The sequence below is a fragment of the Drosophila bipectinata genome, chromosome 3R (genome assembly GCF_030179905.1).
Source record: "Drosophila bipectinata strain 14024-0381.07 chromosome 3R, DbipHiC1v2, whole genome shotgun sequence".
Lineage (NCBI taxonomy): Eukaryota > Metazoa > Arthropoda > Insecta > Diptera > Drosophilidae > Drosophila > Drosophila bipectinata.
This window is the reverse complement of record NC_091739.1, coordinates 20,000,001-20,023,641: the sequence shown is the minus strand read 5'-3', so window position 1 is coordinate 20,023,641 and position 23,641 is coordinate 20,000,001. Positions and strand designations below refer to the sequence as shown.

General features: G+C 48.0%; 1 protein-coding gene across 20 annotated transcripts in view; it reads right to left on the bottom strand.

Moving 5' to 3' along the window:
- Positions 1–1,840: 1,840 nt before the first annotated feature.
- Positions 1,841–23,641, bottom strand: part of heph (polypyrimidine tract-binding protein 1 heph) — a 119,639-nt gene continuing 97,838 nt past the window's right edge. For 17 of the 20 annotated variants that reach the window (XM_070281997.1, XM_070281998.1, XM_070281995.1 and 14 more), the window contains 8 exons: positions 17,126–17,437; positions 16,775–17,060; positions 16,377–16,567; positions 15,895–15,928; positions 8,425–8,517; positions 2,911–3,127; positions 2,430–2,507; positions 1,841–2,371 (listed from right to left, as the gene is read on the bottom strand). In XM_070281997.1, coding sequence (XP_070138098.1) covers positions 2,239–2,371; positions 2,430–2,507; positions 2,911–3,127; positions 8,425–8,517; positions 15,895–15,928; positions 16,377–16,567; positions 16,775–17,060; positions 17,126–17,437 — 1,344 coding nt within the window. In that variant the 3' untranslated portion in view covers positions 1,841–2,238. The remainder of the gene's footprint in view (positions 2,372–2,429; positions 2,508–2,910; positions 3,128–8,424; positions 8,518–15,894; positions 15,929–16,376; positions 16,568–16,774; positions 17,061–17,125; positions 17,438–23,641) is intronic. The other 3 variants (XM_017244524.3, XM_017244488.3, XM_017244505.3) reach the window with 1 other exon arrangement.

Genomic DNA, 23,641 nt, shown 5'->3' with positions numbered 1-23,641 from the left:
CAGACGTATGTATGTATATAGTGTCCATATCAGTATCGCTTTACCTTGCATCGATGCGCTAACACAACTCGTGTGTATACAGTGTATAGGGTATATGTATATAAGTAGTAGACATAGATATAGAGCACATATGTATGTGAGTATGATAAATAGGTATAAGGGTAAGGTTATGATAGATAGCTACTTGCATTATGTATATATGAAACGCTAGAGTTTGTTCAAGAGTTTTGTAAGACTTTCTCTAAGCCGGGAGAGTCACAGTGTAACAGGGAGTGTAATTGTCGGGCCCCTTAAACTATTATCTGATTCTGATTCGGCTGCTCCTGGTCTCAACCATCTTACGGCTACTGTTTGTGTATATGCTTCGGTTTCTGCACTGCCTGCGACTGGTTTTGATAAATGTATGTAATGTAGTACTTCAATAAATGTTCAATATTTTACTGTTGCTTTTCGTACACGTTTTAGCTTTAATATATTCATTCATTTAATTCTTATCGACTCGACTCGACTCGAATCGATGCTCACTTCTTGTTTTCTCTGTGTTTTGTGTGTTTCTCCGTTTTAATTTTAAATTACGATCACTGCTACTTATGCTTACCAGCTAAGTTCATATAATTTTAATTATAATTAGTTGCTTTCTCTGTTCTGATCAATTTTTGTCTGTGGTTCGTTTGTTCTTTTGCGCCAACGTATAAATAATTTCACTTTCTAAATATACTTATATAAACCTTCTGTCTGTATCTAGTTATCTGTTTTTTTTTTTTTTCATTTTTTTGTTTGTTTTTTTGTTTTTGTTTTGTGTAACCATGTGTAAATGTTTTTTTGCATGTTTAAATATGTGTTTATGGTGTCTGTTGTAAAATTATCAAAAAATCATTCAGTTTTGTTTTCTAAAACACGTGTCTTTCATTATCGTTACGCCTATGATTAAATATAATTATCCTTTACTTTAAACTTTTCTTGAGATTACACGTTTGTATCTAAAAATTTGTTTAATTTCCTGTTTCATGGTTTGTTGTAGTTCAATACATATGTACTTGCATATGCACATATGTATATTCGATTGTGTATAATTTGCGCTAGCTTAACAACACTTACATATACATACACACACAAAGGGTTACGTACACGTTGATTTAACTGCCATTTAAAATTATTATTTCGCTTTATACGATGCTAATCAAAGGGACGTGCCGGGCGACCGACCGATGCCGGTACTCCCCGCAGACGCCCACGCTTGCGATTTCCATAGGTTTCTTTAAAACGTAATAAAATAATTCTTAAGTTTCATTTACGTTAATTCATTGCGCTTACGGCTTAGGACTCTGTGTGCAATTCTGGGCCTCCTGCCTGCCTCCCCATCCGGCCCCAATATTTTAATTCTACAAAATGAAAAACATTTACGAGCAATTCTTTCGCATACTTGTAAAAAATTAACGTTAAGTTGCTTCTTCCTTTAAAATATAATAACAGCATGTACATAATAAAACGTTTCCTAATTCATTTTTAACGTAATTTCTCCTTCTTTTTTTTTTTTTGTTCTGTCTCTGACTACCTGTCGTTTTTTAAAACCAAAACACAGTACAGTGCACTAAAAATATATCTAAGTTGCGAACCTCGCTTCCTTCACGTTAAACATACATCTCGACAACATCTCTATAAATGTTTAGTTTTCATTTGTTTTAATCTTTATATGCGATGCAAGTACTTAGAAACTATAGTTTTAAAGTTATGCTTAACTTACGGTGTTGCTGATTGTTTAGTGGGTTGTTTGTTTGTGGTTTGCATATGCGATTTGTTTTGATTTTCCCCTCTCTGTATGTACTATATACTCCCCTAATTCAATTGTGTATATTTATTTAACTTTTGCGCTTGTCTCTTTAAGAAATTTTGATAAGCTGCCAGGAAGGACTCGAAAACAGTCGCGTTCCTGGGCTGGTTAGATTCTCTGAATAAAATTGGTATAGCTCATGCATCGATTGTTGCCGCTGGTTGATCGGTTGGGTTGAGTGTGGGTTTTGATTTCATTTCTATCTGATTTGATTCGGGATTTTGATCTGGCTTCCTGTCCTCCTCCGGTTCTGACCGGAAGCTTCAATTAAAGTGGGCATGCATCCTTCTTGTACTACGGATTATAGATTGAATCTGTTGTTGCCAGTAAATCTGAAGCTGATGGTGGTGCATGTAGCTGCCGTTTGCACCCAGTCAGGTTCAGTGAACCTGACCACGGATCGGATTCTAGATGTTCGACTTGGAGAAGCTCACGCGCAGATGGTTCGACTCGGACAGCTGGTGGTTGTGCATCTTGATCAGCGCCAGGACAGCCTCCTCCACAGATGACAGTTGTAGCAGCGCCATTTTGCGGTCCTTGCTGCAATTTTAAATATAAATCAGATACACTCCATATATATATAAACCCAAAAGCTTACGGGAAAAATTTGAATGCTTTGACTTCGAAGCTGTTCGAGGTGAAGGCTTCCTTGATGTCGTCCTCGGAGCAGGAAGAGCTGTGGAGGAAGAGCAGAACATTAGAACGGTTTCAAATTAACAGTCATCGATTTAAGGGTGCTTTTGTGTGGGTGGAGGTGGCTGCCTGCTGTGCGGCAGGTTCATTGATTCCGCCTGGCAGGTGGCGCACCAAGGACCCGTCTCATAAATTCACGCAGAGGGCAGACACCATTCCGCAGCCCGTGTCCTCTCTATCGCCGCCCCCCATTTCCAAAGTGAATTCTGGCCTGGCGGGGCGCTTTGTCATATTCGGCAGACGCGGTCCACGCGGGGTGTCTGCCGGCTCATAGCGGTAATTGTAATTGCCTTGTCGTCCTGTCCAAAGGCCCCTCAGCCTCAGACGCGGGTCCTTGCGCTCGCACACCTTGCCGCTTTAACCTTCTCATCAGGTGGAATACTTACGGAATGTTGCTTAAATGCAGTGTCGCCGATGGCGGATAAATGTTTTGGTAGTTTTTGCTGCCGGGCTTCTTGAAGCGGTGCAGCGGGTTCTGGGAGTAGTCACGAGTGAGTCCGGCGTCCGGCTGTCCCTCCTTGGGCAGCTGCACGGCCTGGTGTTTGCTGGCCATCACACGTATCGGCTTGCCCCATAAACGTAATTTATCAAGGTGAGACATAGCTGTGAAGCAGAAACAAACGAAACAAAACATTAAAATGGGTAAAAAGCTGTTGTATCTTAGGATATGGGGGGCTATAAATGGAGCTGTGCCAATGTAATTTATACGCTTCTTCAGAGGCTATAAAATTGTTTGCGTGATGATACTGAGGGGCAGGCACGGAAAACTTTATCCGCAATGTAGACCCAGTCCAAGTTCGTCCGGATATCCTGTAATAATTGTGTCTAGGACCCAGTCTCAGCGCTTGAGAGACGCGAGTTTGAAAGACACTTTTCTCAGTGCCGCCAAAGATGCCGCCTTGCCGCCAACGAACAAAGTCAGCAATAAGTAAGGGCAAATATTTACATACTGAAATGTAACTGCAACTTTATCAATGTCGTCTGCCTTTGGTGATTTATTCGAGCTTGAAATGCTTGTTTGGCCATAAAAGTATTACCAAACAAAAGTCCCTCTCCCCCTGAACGGGGGCCTCCGCTGCAGTGCAAGTTTGCGACGGACTGTTGCCTTTTTCCCCCAGCTCTGGGTAGTCATAACACCTGAGGCTCACTCGAAATGGAATCGGAATGGAATGCATGTGCAACAAGGATATGTACTTAAATACAATTCAATTTCCATTCCAATTTCTATTTGAGCTTCGATTACGTTTTATTTAATTCCAGCTTTGCGCCAAGTCATCCGACTTCCAGGGCCCTGTCCAGTCCAGGGGCACTGTCCGTCCAAGTCCCCTTTCGGAGTTTCTCAATTCTCATGGTGTGCATTATATTAATAAATTACATCACATTTTATCACTGGCCCAGTGTTTCATTGTGAGGCAACATGCTTACTCAGCCATTTATTGTTTGCCTAATGGATTAAATGATTTTACAAAAAAAGCAAAGCGCACGAATATAATAAATTGTAAAATAAAGGAGCGCGCGCCAGCAGTGACAAAGATTGGGCTGCTCATATGGCCCGAACACCATTTTTTTTTTTATTCCCGGCTGTATGACAGACACTTGTAATAAAGATTAATGTGAAGGCGAGACACTTTTTGGAGAGTCAGCCGCGGAAGGGGCCACAACTTTGCCCGCAAATGCCAAACACTGAGCACGAATGTTACATCTGCTGCTTCTGCTGTTCGGCCCGTCTCAAAAAGTATCCTAAACTTTTAATTACGAGGCTGGAGCTGGGGCTGGGGCTGGGGATGGGGCTGGGACTGGGGCCGTTGCTGAGGCCGAGTTTGCTGACCAAAATTATAGCTGGCCTCAAAATTATTATAAACTTACGAAAACAAAAGGGCGCAGGTCGAAGGGCTACGAGGGAAGGGGTAAAGCAGACCCGAAAAGTAAGTGAAATGACTCGTAAATGAGCCTTCGAGGGGTTCACGTGTAACGTCTCTAGCTTAAGACTTTTAAGCACCATACACTTGGGACTAACCCCACTCAGGGCCAGATGGTCCAGGTGAGCCGCAATCCAAGTGAAGGTGGTTACAAGGCACCTGCTGCATGTATCTTCCCTGATTTGAACGATTAATGTCGAGCCATTCCTGACTATGATCTACGGCAACACTAGCCAGACACTTTATTATCTCTGGCTCGTAAACTATGCGAAACATCCTCCGATTCGGATGCGGATGCGGATTCGGTTCTAGTTTTGCTGGCTCGGTAATTAATTGTGGTCTGCTGAGGGCTGGGCACCAAGTCCTTCAAACAGTCACTTAGCATTGTCAACCCACCGAGAACGGAGAGCAGGAAAACTTTCACCGAACCGAACTCCCTGCCCTCACCGGCTCACATGGCGTATGCGTAATCGACCGTATAATATATGGCAATAGGGATGTGGGCCTGTGCGCTGCCTCTGTTGGCAGTTTGTTTGTTTTCATTGAAAATGCCCTTATGCGTACGCTTATGCAGAATATTTTGTAGTAATTTGTTCGGCAAACAGGAAATATATTTGCCGAGGAGCGAGGGCTGGGGTGTGTGGGACTGCTGTGAGTGGGGTGGTGGGAGTGAGCCTATAAATTCGGCCACTGCGAGAGTGGGTGTCTGTCCATAGTTGGCCATAAGTTGTGCAAAAACTTAATCCCCCAAAGCTCGTCACCCCCCCGACTGTCTCAGGGTCTCTGGGCTTCCACCCAGAAAATGCGTCATTACAGTGTCCCCCGTCACACACCTCGAACTGCCCACCAAGTGGCCGGGACGAGGCTCTCCGGGTCTGGGCTGGGAGCTCTGCTTATTGTTTTTTCATTGAGTGTTTTTGTCTATTTCCCAGCGATCCCCGCCCCCAACTCCAGTGCCCTCTGATTGCTGTCGCAGTGTGTTCGGCCCTGGTCGGGGTCCGCTCCATCAGAAGATTCCCATCGTCCACTGCCCCCATCCCTCTGAGTTCACTTGCGAAAGTTGTTTCGCCTTTACGCTGTAATTCGTATGCTGAGTGTGCAATTGTAGCCGTATTTTGTTTGGGGCCCTGCCATAACGCACACCACCTTACGAGACACTTTCGTATGCATGGGACGGGGAGGGTGGCTTGGACAGCTGCTGCCCCTGCCTCCCTAGCTCCGGCTCGACCCGGGCGCTCGACTCCTGGCTGCCCACCCTTCCTCCATCTCACACCCTTGTGCGGTAATCGTCTTTGTTTGTCGGAGTTGGCGAGAGTTTTGGGCAAAGTAACGAATGAATTTGTTAATATTTTATGAGTGCATAAGTGCGCACTCCCGCCCCGAACTGGGCTTCCGCTCCAGACCGGTTACCTGTGTCCGGGTTGGTGGGTCCACTCAGAAAAAGGACCGACTCATCTCGTGAGCTTCGCCGGTGGGTTTAGAAAGAAGACTTGCCATAACGTTCGAGTTCGTTCTCAGTGTAAATGGGTTGAATCCTAGCGAAAGGCAGCAGCGGAAGCGTGTGCCATTTGGCAGTCCTTGCGGCACATTAGTAGTCTATATGCTGCTGTACGTCCATTAATATTTTCGCATTCCCAGAGACCGTTGGCTGGCCCCTCCCCCCCATCACACAAGCACAGTTTTGGGTGTGGGCCGTTGGCGAAAACAAACGGCTGGGTGTGCGCTGGGGCACGAACTGGGGAGCGGGTGTTGCCTTCCTAGTTTCACACAATAATTTGCTTGTTTGGGCAAACAGTTGACTGGCTTTGGTTTTGTCGGTTCACTAGCGTAGAATCCGGACAATAGTTTTATCAACTACAGCCTGTGGCGGTATTTGTGGTCCACTTGCCAGTTCTGTCAATTTTGGACGAATTCAATTAACCCAACATTACGCGTACGAGTCTACACCGGATTCCATCTGTGCCTCTGATATATCCCCCGGGGAGGAGCAAAAAAATGCATGCGGGGTTTCTGTTGATTAGCTTTTCTTCCCCTATCCATCTCCATCTCCACCCACATCCACATGCTCATCCCCATCCCTCCAGACATTGTTCAGCTGGGTTAACGCAATTAATTAAACCAGAAAAACACAAAGCGAGAATGCCTTTGAACAGGGAGCGAAGAACGCGAGCACACCGCAGGATGCAGCCGCACTCCGAACTTGGGAAATATGCATATTTGCATATTGATGTTTTAAAAATTAATTGACTGCAGCACAAAGCATATTTGTAGCGAACAGGCGGCTCTGCATCTCGGGACAGGCCGGTGGATGTAGTCCGCAGATGCGGATGTGGCAGCGGATAGTTGGCCAGCGGATTTACAGGAGCGCCCTAAGGACATTACGCATGTATGGATGCGGGCATCATCGCCGCCGGGCAGTCATTGCGGCGCACTTTATTTCTTTTTATTTAAATCAATAAACAGTTGATGGCATTCATTATGCAGTACCTTACGCTTGCCAGGCGCGCAATTTGCAGGCAATTTCCGCTGCGATGGCACATTGCATTTATTGAGCAGATTAAATTTATTTAAACTTTATTAACAGCAGCAGTTGCAGCCCATGAACTGAATGGAATCGTGACGTTAAATATAATTAAAAAATTACGTATTCGAACGATTAACGCCTGATGGCAATGGCGTGGCTGTGGCGATGCACCTGCCCCTCGAATGGGCATAGATGGCTAACAAGCTCGGGATTGCATATGAAAGCCTCCTTCAGTGCAGCCCGCATTCCTTTTACTAATAATCTCCTGCAGCTCCTTCAGATCAAGGATACTGACAACAGCCGGACGATTGTGTGCCGCTGCCGGTTTCAATTAAGAGCCGTCCTGCAGGGCGAGCGCTGTGACAGCTTCTGAGTTATTTTTCGATGAATAAATAACACAAATGAAAGACACGCACCGCTGGGTGGGAACAATGAGTCCCGAGCTTCGATCTCCCCGGCGGGAAGTGCACGGACCTGGACGTGGTAGTGGTCGTAGGAGTGGGCGTGGGAGAAGCTCCACTGGATAGTTGGCGTGTTAAATGGAATAAAACCAAATCGAAATTGAAAAAGGTGTCGCTGTCGCCTGTCAGCGCTTCAATCGCAATCGTCCCGCCGCCTCTGCCACTTTGCGAAGCCGCTGCTCCTGTTTTTGTAATAAAGTGGAATTTGGCACGTCGGTTGGTTGCTCTTAACGCCTCGCAATGCGCGACAATTTTCATTTCGTTTAATTCGCATGGGGCGGCAGGGCGATGGGGGTACGATGGGGATTGGGACTCGGAGCGGAGCAGAGCTCCCGGGCAGTCCTGGCTGGAGTCCTTCACGCCCAGCGGCAGCCAGCGCCGGACAATGGCAAAGTGCACACAAATAAATGCAATAAAATGATTGGCATGTCCCGTCGAGCAGGAGGTGCCTTTGTCGCCTTGCGGCCATCATGGGAAACGCCAGGAAATTGGAACTGGAACTGGAACTGGACCACCAGGTGTTGTCGGTTGGTAATAAAGCGCTTATAAAATTTCATTTATGCGCACTGCCAGTTATAGTTTCCTCCCGGCCCACTCTCTCCAGCGCCAGGGCCATTTTTATTATTAATACATTTTGTTTGCAGCATTTGCAGCTGAAACAACAGCAACCACAACAAAAACAGGAGCAGTCGGGAGCAGCATCATCCGGAGCAATGGTTACGGTTGCCAAAGGAATGCGCCGTTTGGAATTTCATGATGCTGGAATTTTCATTTAAAACAAGCTGCAAAATGCAGTGCTCCTCTGCCCTCTGCCCACTGCCTGCCTTCAGACGCCTCTCGGACCCCCCAGATTCAGACTCGGATTTTTCATTACTTTCATTTCGTTCAACTCGACTGGGGGTGTCTATATATATATATATATATGGGTATTCATGCAGATATAGTCGGCGGGTTAGCGCCGCGATGGTGCGATGGTAGTGCGTTTGTTTGACTTACCCAAATAAGCTTGCTGGGGCTCCGCCAACTGGATGAGTGCCGAGTCCTTCTTGTTGTACAGGATCTTTACACGTTGCACATCGCCGTATACACCTGCGGATTCAAAGTGAAAATGGGAAAGCCAGAGTGAGAAATATGAGACGGTGTGGCAGTAAACGGGTGTGTTGTGCGCTACACCGATGCGGGCCAACTGGAATTAAGCTACATCGTCTTGTAAACTACTAGCTTATGCCCTAAAAAACATGTCTGTGTCATGTCACTTAAGGGGTTATATACCTTTTTTATTTTCAAAAAATCGAAAATTTTTTTATTGCTTTATCTTAAAGAACAATTCCTTGAGAACATTTTCCCAAATTTTCATAGAGATTGGAGCAGTAGAAAAAAAGTTACAGCGCTCCTAACCGCGCGCCTCATTGCGGTCTTGAACTGAACTTGAAACATTAAACGCGAATATCTCGAAATGGTGTTTCTTGAAAAATGACTTTGCGGTGACAATGATTGACGGAAAACTACTGAACCGATTTACTTCAAATTTTTTTTAAAATGTTCGTAATGAAATTCTCTTGTGCTTGAACGATCGACTTTTCACGCGCAAAATTTTTTTTCGGCGAAATAAATTTTTTAGTGAAATTTCTAGAGACCAAAACGTTCATTTTTAGCATAAAACGCTGCCATATCGAAACAAAAACAAAAAATTTTAAAATCGATCGTTCAAGCACAAGAGAGAACTCTAAACTAATGAAATTTTTTTACTTTTATGATTTAAGTTGACCTGTTTGACCTGGGGAACTGTCACCGCAAGGCTCTAAAAAAAAAAAGGCCTCTAAGGAAAACAGCCACCCCTTAAAAACTATTCAATATTTTTTCACCAAATTTTTGTAAAAACATTCTTAATAAAGTGTACTATTAAAATATTAAAACATCCGTGTAATTAAATAATTGCTACATACCTAAAAAAAATTCAAACTTTCCTCTTTTTCTTCGAAAAAGAAGGTATATAACCCCTTAACTGTCAGTCCATTCGACTTCCGATTGGGAGATGTCCTTAGCTCCCAACGAGCACCTGTGCCCCAAAAAGTATGCTATGGTTTTTGCTTTAATTTTCGGGCAGTTTTAAGCGTTTGTAAGGTCGTGCCAACACCCCACCAAAAAGCTATAACATGTGCTCGGAATATCCCCCGCCATTATACGGCTCCGGCAGCTCCACCTTCCGCCACACCTCGTGGCATCAGTGAAAAGCACTCGCATTATTGCCGCGGGCAAGCCCCTAGTATCATGTACGGAACTCATAACTGGCTCAATAAGTTTGCTCCGCTATTTTTACGAGCATCAATTCGAGCTGCGGCTGCAGCCTGCAACTTTTTGGCTGGCTTCCCGGCCATATTCCGTTTTAAGGCCACGGATTTTACAGTCGTCGAACACGGTGCGCTGTAGCAGCCACAGCAGCAACTTTTCGGCAGCGCCCGTCGCACCAGGAGCGTGGCTGCCACGGCGGACGCGTTATTGAATTGTATTTTATGGTTTTACTTAAGCCGCAAAACTATGGAATATGGAGCTCCTGGCTGGCACTGACCTGGGACAGGCAGCAGCAGTGCATTAAGTTCGGCAAGGGGCTTTAAGAATTTAAGTGGGTGCTCGCCCGGCCAGACTTTGCTTTGACAGCTGCCCGGTGCGAGAGTCCTCCAGTGGCTGGACTCCTTGGGTGACTTATTTCCGATCTGCTCCTGGGCCACAGCATCCCATGTGCGCAGCCAATCAGCGGCCAATTCGGAGCCGGGCGCAAATTGCTATCAAGCATAAAAAATAGTTGCCGGTCGAGTTGGTGGCTGAGGGGCGGATGCAGGCTACTAGTGCCAGTGCCAGTAGCAGTGCCAGAAGCAATGCTAGTGCGAGTGGAAAAATAGCCCCAACGCAAACAATGTAAAGTGCAGTCCTGCCCAAGACAACAAATCGAATAATGCGCAAAGTAAATTTTCAACTACTTCCAGGCAAACTCGAGAAGGGAACTTACACCTCGAGAAACTGAGCAGTGCGTCCTCCCCACCTGGATGTATCTGGATTTCGCTCGCACCTTCCAGCTATTTCAGAGTTGACCAAGTTTTTTGAGTGCAGAACTCAGAAAGCAGCGCAGAGCGATAAAGGCGAGGAGGCGAGGTCCTGCTCCTGCCAACCAGCCTCTCGAAGCGTAGCGAAGCGAGCGGAGCGCTAACAAGTTACAAAAGTAGCAATGGAAATGCAGGTAGTAAGTAGTCCTGGCAGGAAGGTCCGTCTGACCGACCGACCGAGCACACAGTTCAACAGTTGGCAGTAAATCCATTTTATACAGACGACTGGCTACTTGACTGACTGACTATCCGTTTGGCGAGCTTGACTTGTGCCAAGCCTTGTGCCCGGTACCCGGTGCCCGGTGCCCGGTGCCGTGTGCCAAGGAGTCGAACAATTTCGGGAGTCGGGAGCAGCAATTGCAACAGCAGTGGAGCGGCTGACATTGGCAGTGGAGCATATTGAATGCCATTGGCCTCAGCTTGCCTCTGTGCCTCGGCACGGAGTCAACTGGTAACTGGCAAACCTGCAACCGGCATAGCTGGCCGTGCAACGGGGCGTATGAGAGGCAGCAGCTGCTGGTTGCTAGTTGTCGGTTGTCGGTTGCCGGTAGCCATGCAAAGGGCTTCGGTTTGAATCCGACTCCGCCCCTATTCTATTCCCAGCCAGAGCCAACTCCCTGCGAGCGTCAGACTTGATAATGATTTATTATCGCCTATACTTGCGAGAATGTTTTCCCGCAGTTTTTATCTGCGTTTTTTTTTTCGGTTTGCCTTTGGATCCGCGACACTAACATATGCAGACAGCGACGCCTCGGCTTGCTATTCCCCGCTGGCCCATTAGAGTGCCGGGGCCTGCTCTAGATGAAGAGTTATGTGGCTGGCGGAGGCACATTAGCCGGCCCTCCTATTCAAAGTTCCGCCAGCAGCCTCCACGGCCGCTTCTCTAAATTTTCATTTTTCGCGACACTAAAATTCGAATTTATACCATTGATAATGGCCTTCGCTCAAACGCTTTATATTTCATCAGCACTCGCAATCGCACTCGTTTGTAAAGCGATTTGTTGCGATTATGAAAAATTCATTGGAATTATTTGCACATTGGATTTAATTTTTGCTGTTACGGGCACTTTGTCAAATTGCATTTGTGCCACAACATGTAGCATATAAAATTTTATGAAATTATTTGGCGCATAACAGGCATAACATGCGAGTGGGCTTCGCACGCCGGATGCGGATATCTAAACGCATAAAAATTCAATTAAACACGTTTCGACAATATTTTCGGCAGTGACATCAATTTTTATCACGCCATTACAATTACATAAGCGGATTACAAAGCAATCGAATGGAGCGATGTGGCATGTGTGGGGCTTGTGCTTCCCAGACGATTTGCAGACTTATTAAGTTTCTTTTATTGTTATGCAAACGCAAAGGCGGTACCCAGCCACCCGGCCCAATCCCAGCACCCCCCCTCCCGAGCCCGCAAATAAGGGCAATCGAACCTTGAGATGGGTAGACTGGAAGGGCTAGCCAGTGAGTGGGGCAAGGCCTTTATTGAATGCCTGACAGGATAAGCGGCATGTGTCAAGTGTCTAAAGAGCATGCCCCAGAGGGCCCTAGGCCTTTCAATTGAGTCTTCGTCGCAGCAAAGCGCTGTCAAAACTAATAAAATGTCCGACTCTGCCATCCAAAGGGTTCTCGCAGGCTTTTCGAGGCTTTTGCCCTTTTTGTTGCCTTTTCCGATTGTTGATGCTTTTCGGCTAGATCAAGCCCCATTCTCGCCCCATCCTCTCCCCAGCCCGGCACTCCCGGTTGGAGTGCGTTGTTTGTCCCGACGCTGAGCTTGCCACTTTTACTATTTGGTATGCAAACAATTTTCAGGTGAGCGCGCCGCCCTTCCCGGCCCGGCCCTTTGAAGTGCTAAACTCCCCTCCCAAAGTGCCTCTAGCCCATCTCATGTGGCAAAATTGTTGTTACGTGTCCCTCCTGCGTGTCGCCATTAACATAACAAAAGCCGCCACCATCCACCGTTTGCCAATCGCCATTGCCACCCATGACTTGTCCTACACTGGCCAAAGTTGTGGCGCCCAACCATGGCCATTTTTTTTGGCGTTGGTTGGGAGTTAATTAGGATTGCTCAACGCCGAGCTCTGCAATGGCTGCACAGCCATTGATAATCGCTGGCAAACATTCGCAAGCTTCGATCGGACTAGACTCTCGACTCATTCCAGAAGTGTACGTGGTTGTCGTGCAGCTAAGCTTTCCTTTAAGTGTCATTGGCGGTGCTTCTGTCTGTCCGCTGTCTGCTTAGAGCTACTTGGAAATTCAAAGGTTATTACATAAAATTTTAGCCTCCCATTTGGCTGATTGCCCGTCGGGAGTCCTGGCCGTCAATTACACGCTGGCTGGATGACTGGATGGCTGCATGGCTGGCTGGTTTGCTGGCTGGTTTGCTGGCTGGTTGGCTGGCTGGGTGCTTGAATAGCTCTTGACGCTACGAGAAAACGGGACAGAGTTTATCTAAATCTATTGGCACCCCAATAATAATACGCTTAGCGTTCGACTTATCGACATCTCCTCATCGCTGCCGGCAGCGGGGCATGTGCGGGGCACGCCACTTCGCATCCAGCCGGGACGGGACGAACTGAGCCCTTTGGAGCGTTTAATCAGCAATCTAAGCTTTATGAGCAGTTCAGGCAGCTGCCAGTTCGAGTAACTTTAGCTGTTGCACCGTCGGCTGAGCGTCTGCTGATCGGCTTTGGCCGGCTCAGTGGCTCACTGGCTCACTGGCTCACTGGCTGCCTGGCTCAGTGGCTCAAAGTTGTGGCAACAAAAGTGGTTCCCCCCGAGCCGGGCCGGGGGAAACATAAAAACCATTTTTAAGCAATTAATACGTTTGCCAACAGTTTGTTTACCTTGAGCGATAAGCCCCGAACTGATGACAGAATGCAATTTGCAAATATAAAACAAAGGAGCAACCGCACACAGGGTTAAGTTCAGGACCAGAAGCGGCTTAACTCCCAATTGCATTCTGTATTCTGTGTTCGGGACTCTGTGTCCTGCATGCGGTTGCGTTTGTTTGCCAGAAGTTTATATTTGAGTATTTAAACTTAAATTAAATGCATTTGCATTTGCATTTTCGGGCAAACAAAGGAAGGTCGGCTCTGTGGGGCCACAAACAAACCGTTTTGTGTCAGAAACGGCAACCGACACACGGGAAGGGACTAATCCACACGTGTGCGCTGCAAAAAATCGACCAGAAACCGAGTCTCCCAGGACGACTTCCCAGGAGAAGGGCAAACACACACACAGCCCAACAGTTGTGGCATCGAAATCCATTATGTTGCAATTAGGCGCCACACTTGGAAACATGGTCGAAAGTTGTGTAATCGATGTATTCTGGTAATTAAATGAAGTACATAATGGAGAAAGCCAAATGGAGAAATGCAGTGCGAGTGAAAAGTCAACTGGGAATCCCATAAAATAATACAATACCGCACACACACACGGAGGATGCTGGCACTGCAATTCAAACAGCAAACCCCATTAACTTTACAAAGTTAGTTAAATTCATTTGGCAAACAGACGACAGACGGCAGACGCCAGACGAAAAACTAGCAAGGAGACAGTCGCCTTTTCCATTGTGGGAGAAAACCACCCACCGCCCTCCAGCCAACCGAGCGGCTAACCAACCCAACGAGCTACGAAAAGTCACAAGTAAATTTTATTTCAATTGTAAGAGCCAGCAAAAACTACACAATGATCATGGAAGTGTGTGCGGTGGAAAAGGTGTGTATATGTGGGTGTATATATAAAAATCAAGGATGAAACTGATGGGGAAGCCGCACAGTCACACCAAGAGAAAAGTCTCTTACCGGCTTTGCAGGCTGTTCTTAACGTTTCAGATTTCCAGGATATGGGTTCTAGAAATATCAAGTACTGTGGTACGAGAAGTACCATCACTTGTACAAGTATCCTTGTTTAATTATTTCTCGTTTATCCCCATTTCGGTTTCAGTGTACTCAACACAGTCGAGAAGGCAAGGCCGCAAAGCAACAATGGGCGACAGCAACAAGCGCAATGATAACTAAATAAATGGACATTTTTATAGCTATGCACTTCCGCCCTCAATCTTTTGTGTGCGGGCTTGGGTCTGGGTGTTGGGGTGTGGGTGCTGGGTGCTGGGTGCTGCGGAGCTTTGTGTGCGTACCCTTGTGTGCGCGACAGGATGAGCACATGGCAGAGCATGTGTTTTGTGCATGCATTTTAGCTCCCATCCTGAGACACTCGGGCCAGATCCTGGGCCAACAATGGCACACCAGCCACGAGCACACTTAATTCATGTAATTTCACACACACACACACAGGGATGGCACTCTCGAAGACAGCCGAGAAGCAACAGGATGCCCGGGCATGATTCAGGGAATCCAGTGCACCTCCCTGAGTGCGGTTTCACTTGTTGCCGGGACTGGTATGACTGCCAGGACCGGACTGGGTTTTTAATATACGTGCCGTGCACGGACGGTAGCTGGCAGTCGAGTGTATTCTCATTTTCATTGTTTTACAATTTGTAAGCAGAACTTATGACAGGATAAGCGGCAGAAGGACAAGCTGGGTGGCCGAGACCGAGAACTATTTCCATTTGTATCTCCCACTAAAGGATTTGGCTCTGCTGCTGGTAAACCCCATTAGAAACGCATTTCCACTAGCTTTGCTTTCCAAACGATAAATACTCGCAGGAAACCGCATCCGAGTGGGATTATTGCCCGATCGGGTGCCGGGGCTCTAAACTACCACAGTATATGCTTCGCCCCAGGGCATTATTGGATTCGCGGAGGCTGACAGGGAAATATGATCGTATGCAGCCGGGCCGCAGCAAGACAAGTTCTTGAGCCACCCGGCCAAGTTTACGGCCTCCGGTTGATGGCCCCATTCCGTATTTCCCACATGGCGGATGCACTTTATGTGGCAACTGCCAAACGCCAGTTGCATACCAGCCGAAATGCCAGCTGGGTCCTCGGTGTTTAAGACTATCTCAATAATTTAAGCCTGGCGTGCTCTGGCACTCCTAGCTGCTAGCTGCGACTTTGTTTGGCCCGCCCCGAAATCAACAATTCATAGCACTTTTGCTGATTGCACGTAAACGGTGTAAAGGCCAGGAGCTTCCGCTGCTAAGAGCTGGGAGCTGGCGGCTCATAGTTCGGAGCTGGCCCGCTCGGTGTAGGGTCAGGTCAGTGAAGAGTCAACTAAACTACTATAAGTTGGCTAGCGGAGATGCAAATGTACGTGGGCCAAGCTGGACTACAGGCGGGTGCTATTCGCTATTGTCTTTCTGGGACGGTGGAGAGGTCCAGCTTGGCCCGAACACAAAAAATAAAATTGAAAGTAGCAGCTATTAAGGAGTAATCGTTTTGTGCAGACGTACCAAAGAGGGTAAAGAGAGCATCAGGCGTGACCATCTACAGAGAAAAAGAGAAAATAGAGTTGTCGTCAGTTAGCGATAGATTGTTTCAGATGTACTAAAAATAATAAATCAACAAATAAGGATAAATAATTAGGTGTTTTCAGACAGACTGTGGCGGAGAAGTGGAAAACGGGCGGAGAGTAGAGGGAGAGGTCCTCCGCCCGCGTCTAAAAGCTTGTACGTAGGAGGGAAATGTTTAATTTAAATTATAGTTTCTATCAGGCTCCTCGTCACTTGATGCGCGTGTCAAAGAAGTCAGGCAAACATCAAATGCAAACTAATTAGCCTCTAAAAAGGTCGATTTTGTGTTGGAATTTTTCAATTATGCGAGGCTATAATAATTAATTTCATGTTCATAAGGGAAGCTGAAACGCTGAAGCAATATATCCTCCGGCACTTAAAGCTTTACTAACTACAGGATAATATGGACGGCTTGCACTCACCTCCTCGTTCAGGTTGGAGACCAGCAGGACATTCGAGTAGCCCCGCATGGCCGGAGCGGCTGTCTGCAGGGCTCCACTGTTCGCCAGCGAGAACGCCAAGTTGGGCAGGGCGCTGCTGTATCCGCCGGTCAGCGGAGTGCCCAGGCCGAGGGCGAACGGCGGCAGTACTCCGGGGGCTCCCAGGCCGTTGACTGAAACAGTGGTAACAAAATGTGGTTAGTCGGGGGCTCAACGGCTGTCGTCGGGTAAGTTGCATGCCACTTAAGCTCTAAGCGAATCGATAGAAGGTGTAAAGTCAAAACAGTTTGGAATCGAAGTGTGTGTGCCTTGGTGTGTGGTTTGCAACTTGGAGCGTGGAAAACAAATGAAAAATCGGGAAAATGTTCCGTCGGTGTTACCTATTTTATCACCTGTTAGGGAGGGCCGCTGCCGGGCGGCGATCAGCAGCAGATCGTTGGTGTTCATCAGGCCGCCGGCAGTGGGCATCAGGTCCACGCCCGGCTCGCCGGGGGGCAGCGCGGGGTTCGTGAAGTCGCGCGACTTGTCGTTGTTGTACTTCACGTTCAGGGCCGTCAGCTTGCTGTTGTCGATGCGCAAGGTGCAGCACCCATTGTAGATGTTCTGCCCGTCCAGCAGCGACTTGGCGTGCTGGGCGGAGTTGGCGTCCGGATACTGGATCAGGGCCTGCGGGCAGAGAGACAAAGGTTAATGTTTTGTCGCTTAATAGCTACCTGGCCTAGCTAACTCACCTGGAATGAATTGTTCTTTGTGAACGTGACGATCTTGAGCACCTTGCCGTAGCGCTGGAAGATCTGGTGGAGGATGTCGAGAGACACGGGGTACATCAGCGACTCGACGATCACGCGCAGCACTGTGTTGGGGCCTCCGGCGGAGTTGGAGTTGTTTCCGGCACTCGTGTTGTTCTGCAAGATGGCCACGGCGGTGCTGTTGCCGTCGCCGGAGCTGTTCGCGCTATTGCTGGCATTGGTGGCGGCGCAGAGGGGCAGGGGCGAGCCGCCCGCCGGGGACTGGATGCGGTAGTCGCTCTGGACAACCGAGTTCTGCAAGAGAGTAAGGGGAAACCGGAACTTGAGTCAATTTGCTGGCGGAAACTTTTATTAGCGAAGGGGCGCCAACTTTCGCGCATTAATCATAGCGGGCAGTGCACAAAATTTATGCAGCTGCCCAGTTGGGCGGACATCGGAGGAAAAGGAAGCCACCAAGAGTGTACAGTCACCTATCCTTGTGCCCACCCTATTGGTTTACATTTCAAGACAAACATTTTGGTCGAAGAAGATGCAGACACTCGCTCAGCAGACACAACAAAATAAATCTCAATCAAAATCAATACAATCAGGCATCGCAATAATATACTGGGCTTCTGTAATAAAATTTTTCGAGGAATCCTGCCGAAATGGGGATGCCTGCCCGCATGCCGCTCTTAGTGAGCAACAAAAGTTCCTGCGTGAAATATACACGTTCTATCGGAAAACAATTTAATGACATTCCCAAGTAAATTTATTCCTATTCGTGCTGAATTTTGATTTCGAAAATCATAACCGTAACACATTCAGCCGCCCACCGAGATGGGTCTGCCCGGGACACCCGCCAGCCATCCCGCCCGTTTACGTCGCGTTTTGTGCGTTTGTCAGCAGCAGGAGGAGCTGGATGGACGGCGGGGGGAAAACTTGCCAGCAATCCCCCCAGGCGTGCCATTTGTTCTTCCTTCGCCTAGATAAGTTCCTCAGCCTTCGGAAACAAAGATCAGGTCGACGTGAGTTTTGTTTTCCACATCAGCTCCCCCTCCGCTGGCTGCCAAAGTTTGTAAAAATAATAAAAATTGATTAGAATTGCCAGGGCGCCGGGCTCCGCGTCCTCCGCTTGGCTATCTGCGAGCACATCCTAGACTCGTCGGGACGCCATGGGTTCATGTGCGAGGCTGTGTACCTTGGCCCACAGCCATTCGCCATTCGCCCGGTATGATGATGCGGAGCTTCGTGTTCGATTGCTGTTCTTCTCCGAGATGGGATGCCTGTGGGATGCCAATGCTTGGCTTTCCTTCCGCTCCTTTGCGCTGAGCGTAATGTGATACTTCACTTTGCCTGATTATTATGGCGACGATGACGTTGATTGTGTAAAAATTGTAATGTAATTGTGGGGGAGTGTGTGCCCCTCAATCCCACTGGCCGAGCTTAAACAGTCAGCCCGGCCATTATTAAATGGCTGTCAAGTGGGAAATCGTCACGCGTTTACACACTTTGATAATTGTGCATAGCTCTGCATTGACAGCTGGAGAGCTGGCCACTTTGGGGCCACTCTGCACTGGGAGAAAACGCCTGCCCAGACGTTGGTCTCAAGCACAAGGCTCCTACTGGCCCTGCCACTACTTCTGCTTGGTGTATTTATGGCCCGGCAATAATTGGTATTCGGGATTGGCGATCCCATGGTCATAAGACTAAGCTGTTCAAAATATTCTCCAGGACACAGGCACAGACAGAGGCACACAAGGACCCAGGTGGGGCCGGCGGAGGAGGGGAAAGTTCTGGGACCACAACCAGCAACATCATTAAACACAACAAATCGTTGTGGGCGTGCGGGTGCCAGTGTATGGAAAGTGTGTTCGAAGGGGCCTTTGCTTGTCGCGGTTTTGCCTGTTAATGAGTCAATTGTGCGCTCCCATTCCACGAGTGTGTTGTTATAGTTGTTGTCGTTGTGGCCTGATTAGATATGCAACTCCCCTTGCCACTCGCACATGGACACTGGCACAAACACCACATTGTTATAATTTAATATCGATGGAATTTCGTCCCTTTGGCGCTTCTGCCCCTTTCAAGCCCTCGCGATAAGCCGCGTCTGATAAGCCGATGCTTTGATAACCAGAAGTATCGACAAACTGCTGATAAGCAAATTTATCGATCGCTGGCTGGTAGGAAGGCCAGCCATTTGGCGTGTTTCCCATGCTCCTCGAAGTTGGAAAGGCTTTCTTTCATAGAACACTGTTGCTTCCAGACTAGAGACCACAATATTCTAAAGACCAAGACTCCAATAGAAGCCAGACAAACTTTTAGGGTTCAGCCGGAAAACCCTCCTCCGGATGGCATTTGTTTTATGATTTTAATGTCTTTTCGACCAGGACGCTTGAAAAATGGCTGACAAGTGCGCAGCACGTCAGGCACCAAAAATATTGACGCTTTCACTTAAGGTTCTGCATAAATATTTTTGTCTTTCAGCGCTGGCAAGCACTGCGTTTTTTCTAAGCGGGGCAGGAAGCTTATTTTCATTGCAATGTCACACCGAGCACCTTGGCTTGTCGCTTCTCTTTCAGGCACATTTGAAACTGCACGGCGAGTCCTTCGAGGAGTCCAAGAAGTGTCGTCGCCCTTTGCGGAGCTGAAGCTGAACGGCTTAAGGGGCCGGACCAAGTTGGTGGGCTTCCGCTACTTGGCCGCAGAAACCTCATCTGCCCCAGAGTCCTCCAGCCGAGGGCCGAAAGAGGAAACTTTTTCGGGGACCACCACTACAAGTTATGAACTTGTGCAGTCAAGTTTTAAAGCTGAGCCCGGATTATGTATTACTTTGCTGCGGGTCGTTTATCTGCTGGGTGGTTTTTACGGTCAAGCCAAGCTGCTGGCTTTAGGATGGTGCCGGCTTCTGAATGGTGGCTTTAAGTGCTGGGCCAGGAAGGGAGCAGCAACCATATTTGTCTTATTTATGCGAAAGCAAACAAAAATAGAAACCGCGCGAGTGTGTTAAAAGCCTTGCCGGAATATTCCGCAAATACTTTTTGTGGACTATAAACCAAAAGGCATAAATAAATACGAGTTAGGCAAAGTAGCGCAATCCGCTGTCCAAAAACGGAGGAAAACAAAGGCAGGGAAAGCACACTCCACACCTCCACTTAACTTTCGGGCAACCTTAATGCAAAACTAATCAATACAATGAAAATATTTACAGAGCAGCTGGAGAAGTCAGTATGCGCGAACATAAAGTTGTCAGTTGTCGGTTTTGGATTTTCAGGTTAGGTTTTGGGATTTACGCTTTCGGGATGTCTGCTTTCGGCAGACATTTCAGTTCCACACTCGTCACTGCCTCAGCCTCAGCCTTAGCCTCAGCCTCAAGCCTTCTCTCTCACGTACTGCGAAACAATGTAATTTAAATCCATTTTCAACACGTCGCCAATCAAAATGGCAAAAAGCTTTATCGCAGCGGCAAGAGTATAAACAAACACTCGAGTCCGCATAACTCAAAGGATCAGGAACGAGGTGAGAGGCAGGAGGAGGACATACGCGATTCTTCTGGTCGTGGTGCTGACGCTGTTGTGGAAACAATAAGATTAGCTTACTTTTGCTTTCGCCGGAGCGGGAAAAGTAAATGTGGAAATAAAATGGGAAAACAGGAAAGAACAACACTGAGTAGGAGTAGGAGAGCAGGCATCGCATAGAAAAACACACACATCGGATGCCAGATAGCAGATAGCAGAAGACGGTACTCGGCACACGGCATATGTGAAATTCCAAGTTATTTGCCTGGGCGAAATCCTTTAACTGCACACGTCTGAGAGTTAGACAAATAGCGCGCCGAAAGAAAGGCTCCATAAGCTTGTTGTTCTCCCCTCCACTCCACACGAGGCAGGAGACGAGGCAGTGACAGCCTGTCAGCAGGCAGCAACAAATTAAATAACACACTGAGGCAGTGTCGCTGAGCTGGGCTCATATTATTAACACCAAATCAAATGTACGGCTTTTATCCCCTTTGGCGTGTTATTTATAGACGTTCCAGAGCCCGGACATCGAACATCAGACAGCACGGACTTAGACATGGACTTTGCTAATCAGCTTGATCCTTTGTGGCTTAATCGCTTGACATTTGTATTAGTTTCTGGGCTGCTCCAGGTGTTAATCCCCACCCAGCTCCACTCCCCATGTGCTATGTGCGGCCCATTAATTGACGATTGGCCCCTCACTTTGGTTTCTTTGTGTGTGATTCTGGCGCGTTTTCCACTGTTTGTTTCTGGCAGGAGGCGTCCGCAAAACGGTGCTGCTCCGAAGCCTGCAATTTAATTTAATTACAAGGTAACCCCATCACCGCCGGGAAATCCAACACCTGCCACACTGACAACAAGCGCTCTTCGGGGAAATGCATTGGAATGCGATTCAACTCTAGTATGGTAGTATCCATGGACATGTTGCAAGGTACTTACTAAAGTGCCACCAACAATGCCACAGCCTATTGTAGCGCTTTTGAACTCATTGATGACTGGGAGCCCCATAACAAGTGGAGTCTCCTGCCTCTGTGGATGAAGATCAGGCCTCAGGACTGATGGCCAGGTATCTGAAGCGCAGGCTGGCAAATGTTACACAGGAGATTAGGCCGGGGATTGGCTGGCGGCCTTTGTTGGGGAATTATATTCCAATTTAATTCTTTTCGGCTGGCCCCGTTTCCCCGAGTGGCTGTCAACCCTTTTTGGCCGTGAAGGGGCCGGGCTCAAAAATTAATTTATCAAAATTACCCGAAAACAAAACTCGCCCACGAGGCAACAGATGCGCCCTTTACAGTCACACACACACACACCACTCACAGAACAATCACATGTCAAATTTGAAACCCACTAAACAATGCCAGTTACGGACCTCTGGGGTTGCTGGGTTGGGCTCCGAGGAGGCAGGGGGTCGGATGGCTGGATGGCTGGATGGCTCACTGCTTCAGTGGCTCTTCGGTTTCTGTGGGCAGCTCGTTGCGGTCGTAGCCGCGTGAACTTCCAGGGCCAGTGCATTTATCTTCATTTCTGGCATCTTAGTCAAGGGTCGCCGGAGCAAGGAAACCAAACAAGGCCGGGCATGGAGACTGAGACGCAGCGCAAAGTAAGACGTCACGAAAATAGTCACAAACAGGATGAATCTGGGGAGCGAGCTCTAGGAGGGGGCGGAGGAAAGGGATAGCAAGGTGAAAGGACATCCCAACGACATGACATATTAGAATCCTGTTACGCAAGAGCAGGAGCAAAAAATAAGGCAACAGCAGCATTGCCGGTTGACTGCCAAATTGCCAACATAAATGTCACAGACGAAGTCGGGTAGTCGAGTAGTCGGGTAGTGGGGCAGCAGTCGGGTGGGATTGCTGCAAAGTATTCTACAGGATTTTTCATTTCTGGTGCTTGGTTGCTTGGCTCCCCTGCCCTGCCCCCCATCTCCTCTCCATTTGTTTTATTTTCTACGCCAGCCAATCACTCAGCCGTTGAAATCGCACATGTGTGCGGCTAGCTCTGGCTCTGGCACTGGTTCTGGCTCAGATTCAGGTTGAGGTTCAGGTCCTGGGGAGATGATTTGGAAATCCTGTATTGCTGATTTGCTGCTGCTGTCGTAGCAGGTTTTGCCTTCAGGTGCGTGTGTCGCCTTGCTCCGGCTGTTGGGGTTAAAATCCCCTAGGGCCAGGCAGCGACAGCGGATTTGTCTCCTGGATGGGCATGGGCGTAGATGAAACAGAATGTTGTCGATCCCGACAACCGACCCCTTTGCCGAGAGAACTTAAAGCGCACAAAGGCAAATGAAACCAAACACACAGGAAATTGTCATAAATTTGGAATTCGCGGAAATACCCAACTAACTAGGGAATTAAGAGTTTCTCTCCGGAGGGCGCTCTGCAGTTGCAGACGACAGCTAGTGCCACCGCCCGCCTCCTGCTCACGTGATTTCTTGAGTTGGCTGACAACAATTCGCTAAGCATCTTATCTGAAGCTTGCCACATTGCAGCAGCAGCAGCAGCAGCATGAGAAGCGACTAGAAGGCGCCAACAGCAGCTGACAGGCGGGGAAATATGACGCAGAACTACAAAGAAAGAAACAGTCCGCAGCCGGGACACCAAACAATCAACAGAATGCTGCACAGGTGGGCCGCCAGACACAAGAAGCCAATGAGGACGAGGGCGCCACACAGCAAGGACCGAACTCCAGCACAAGACGTCTTCACAATGGCCATGGGCCCGAGAAAGAAACAAACTGAATGAAATGAGAAATTGTATAAATATGTTGGTAGCGGCGCACACAAGATTAAGAACCCCACTCCTCCTCCTCGTCACTCGTCCTGTGCCTCACAAGAGGAGCTACGGCGTTGACTCTGCCTTTCCACTAGTTTGACTTGTCTCACGTCGTCTGCGGGCCAACAACAGGGCCTTTTACTAGGATTAGTAGTTAACAAGAGAGATCTGCCCACGCACACATAGCCAGGCCAAAGCCACCCGCACACCAGCACCGGCACTGGCCACATCCA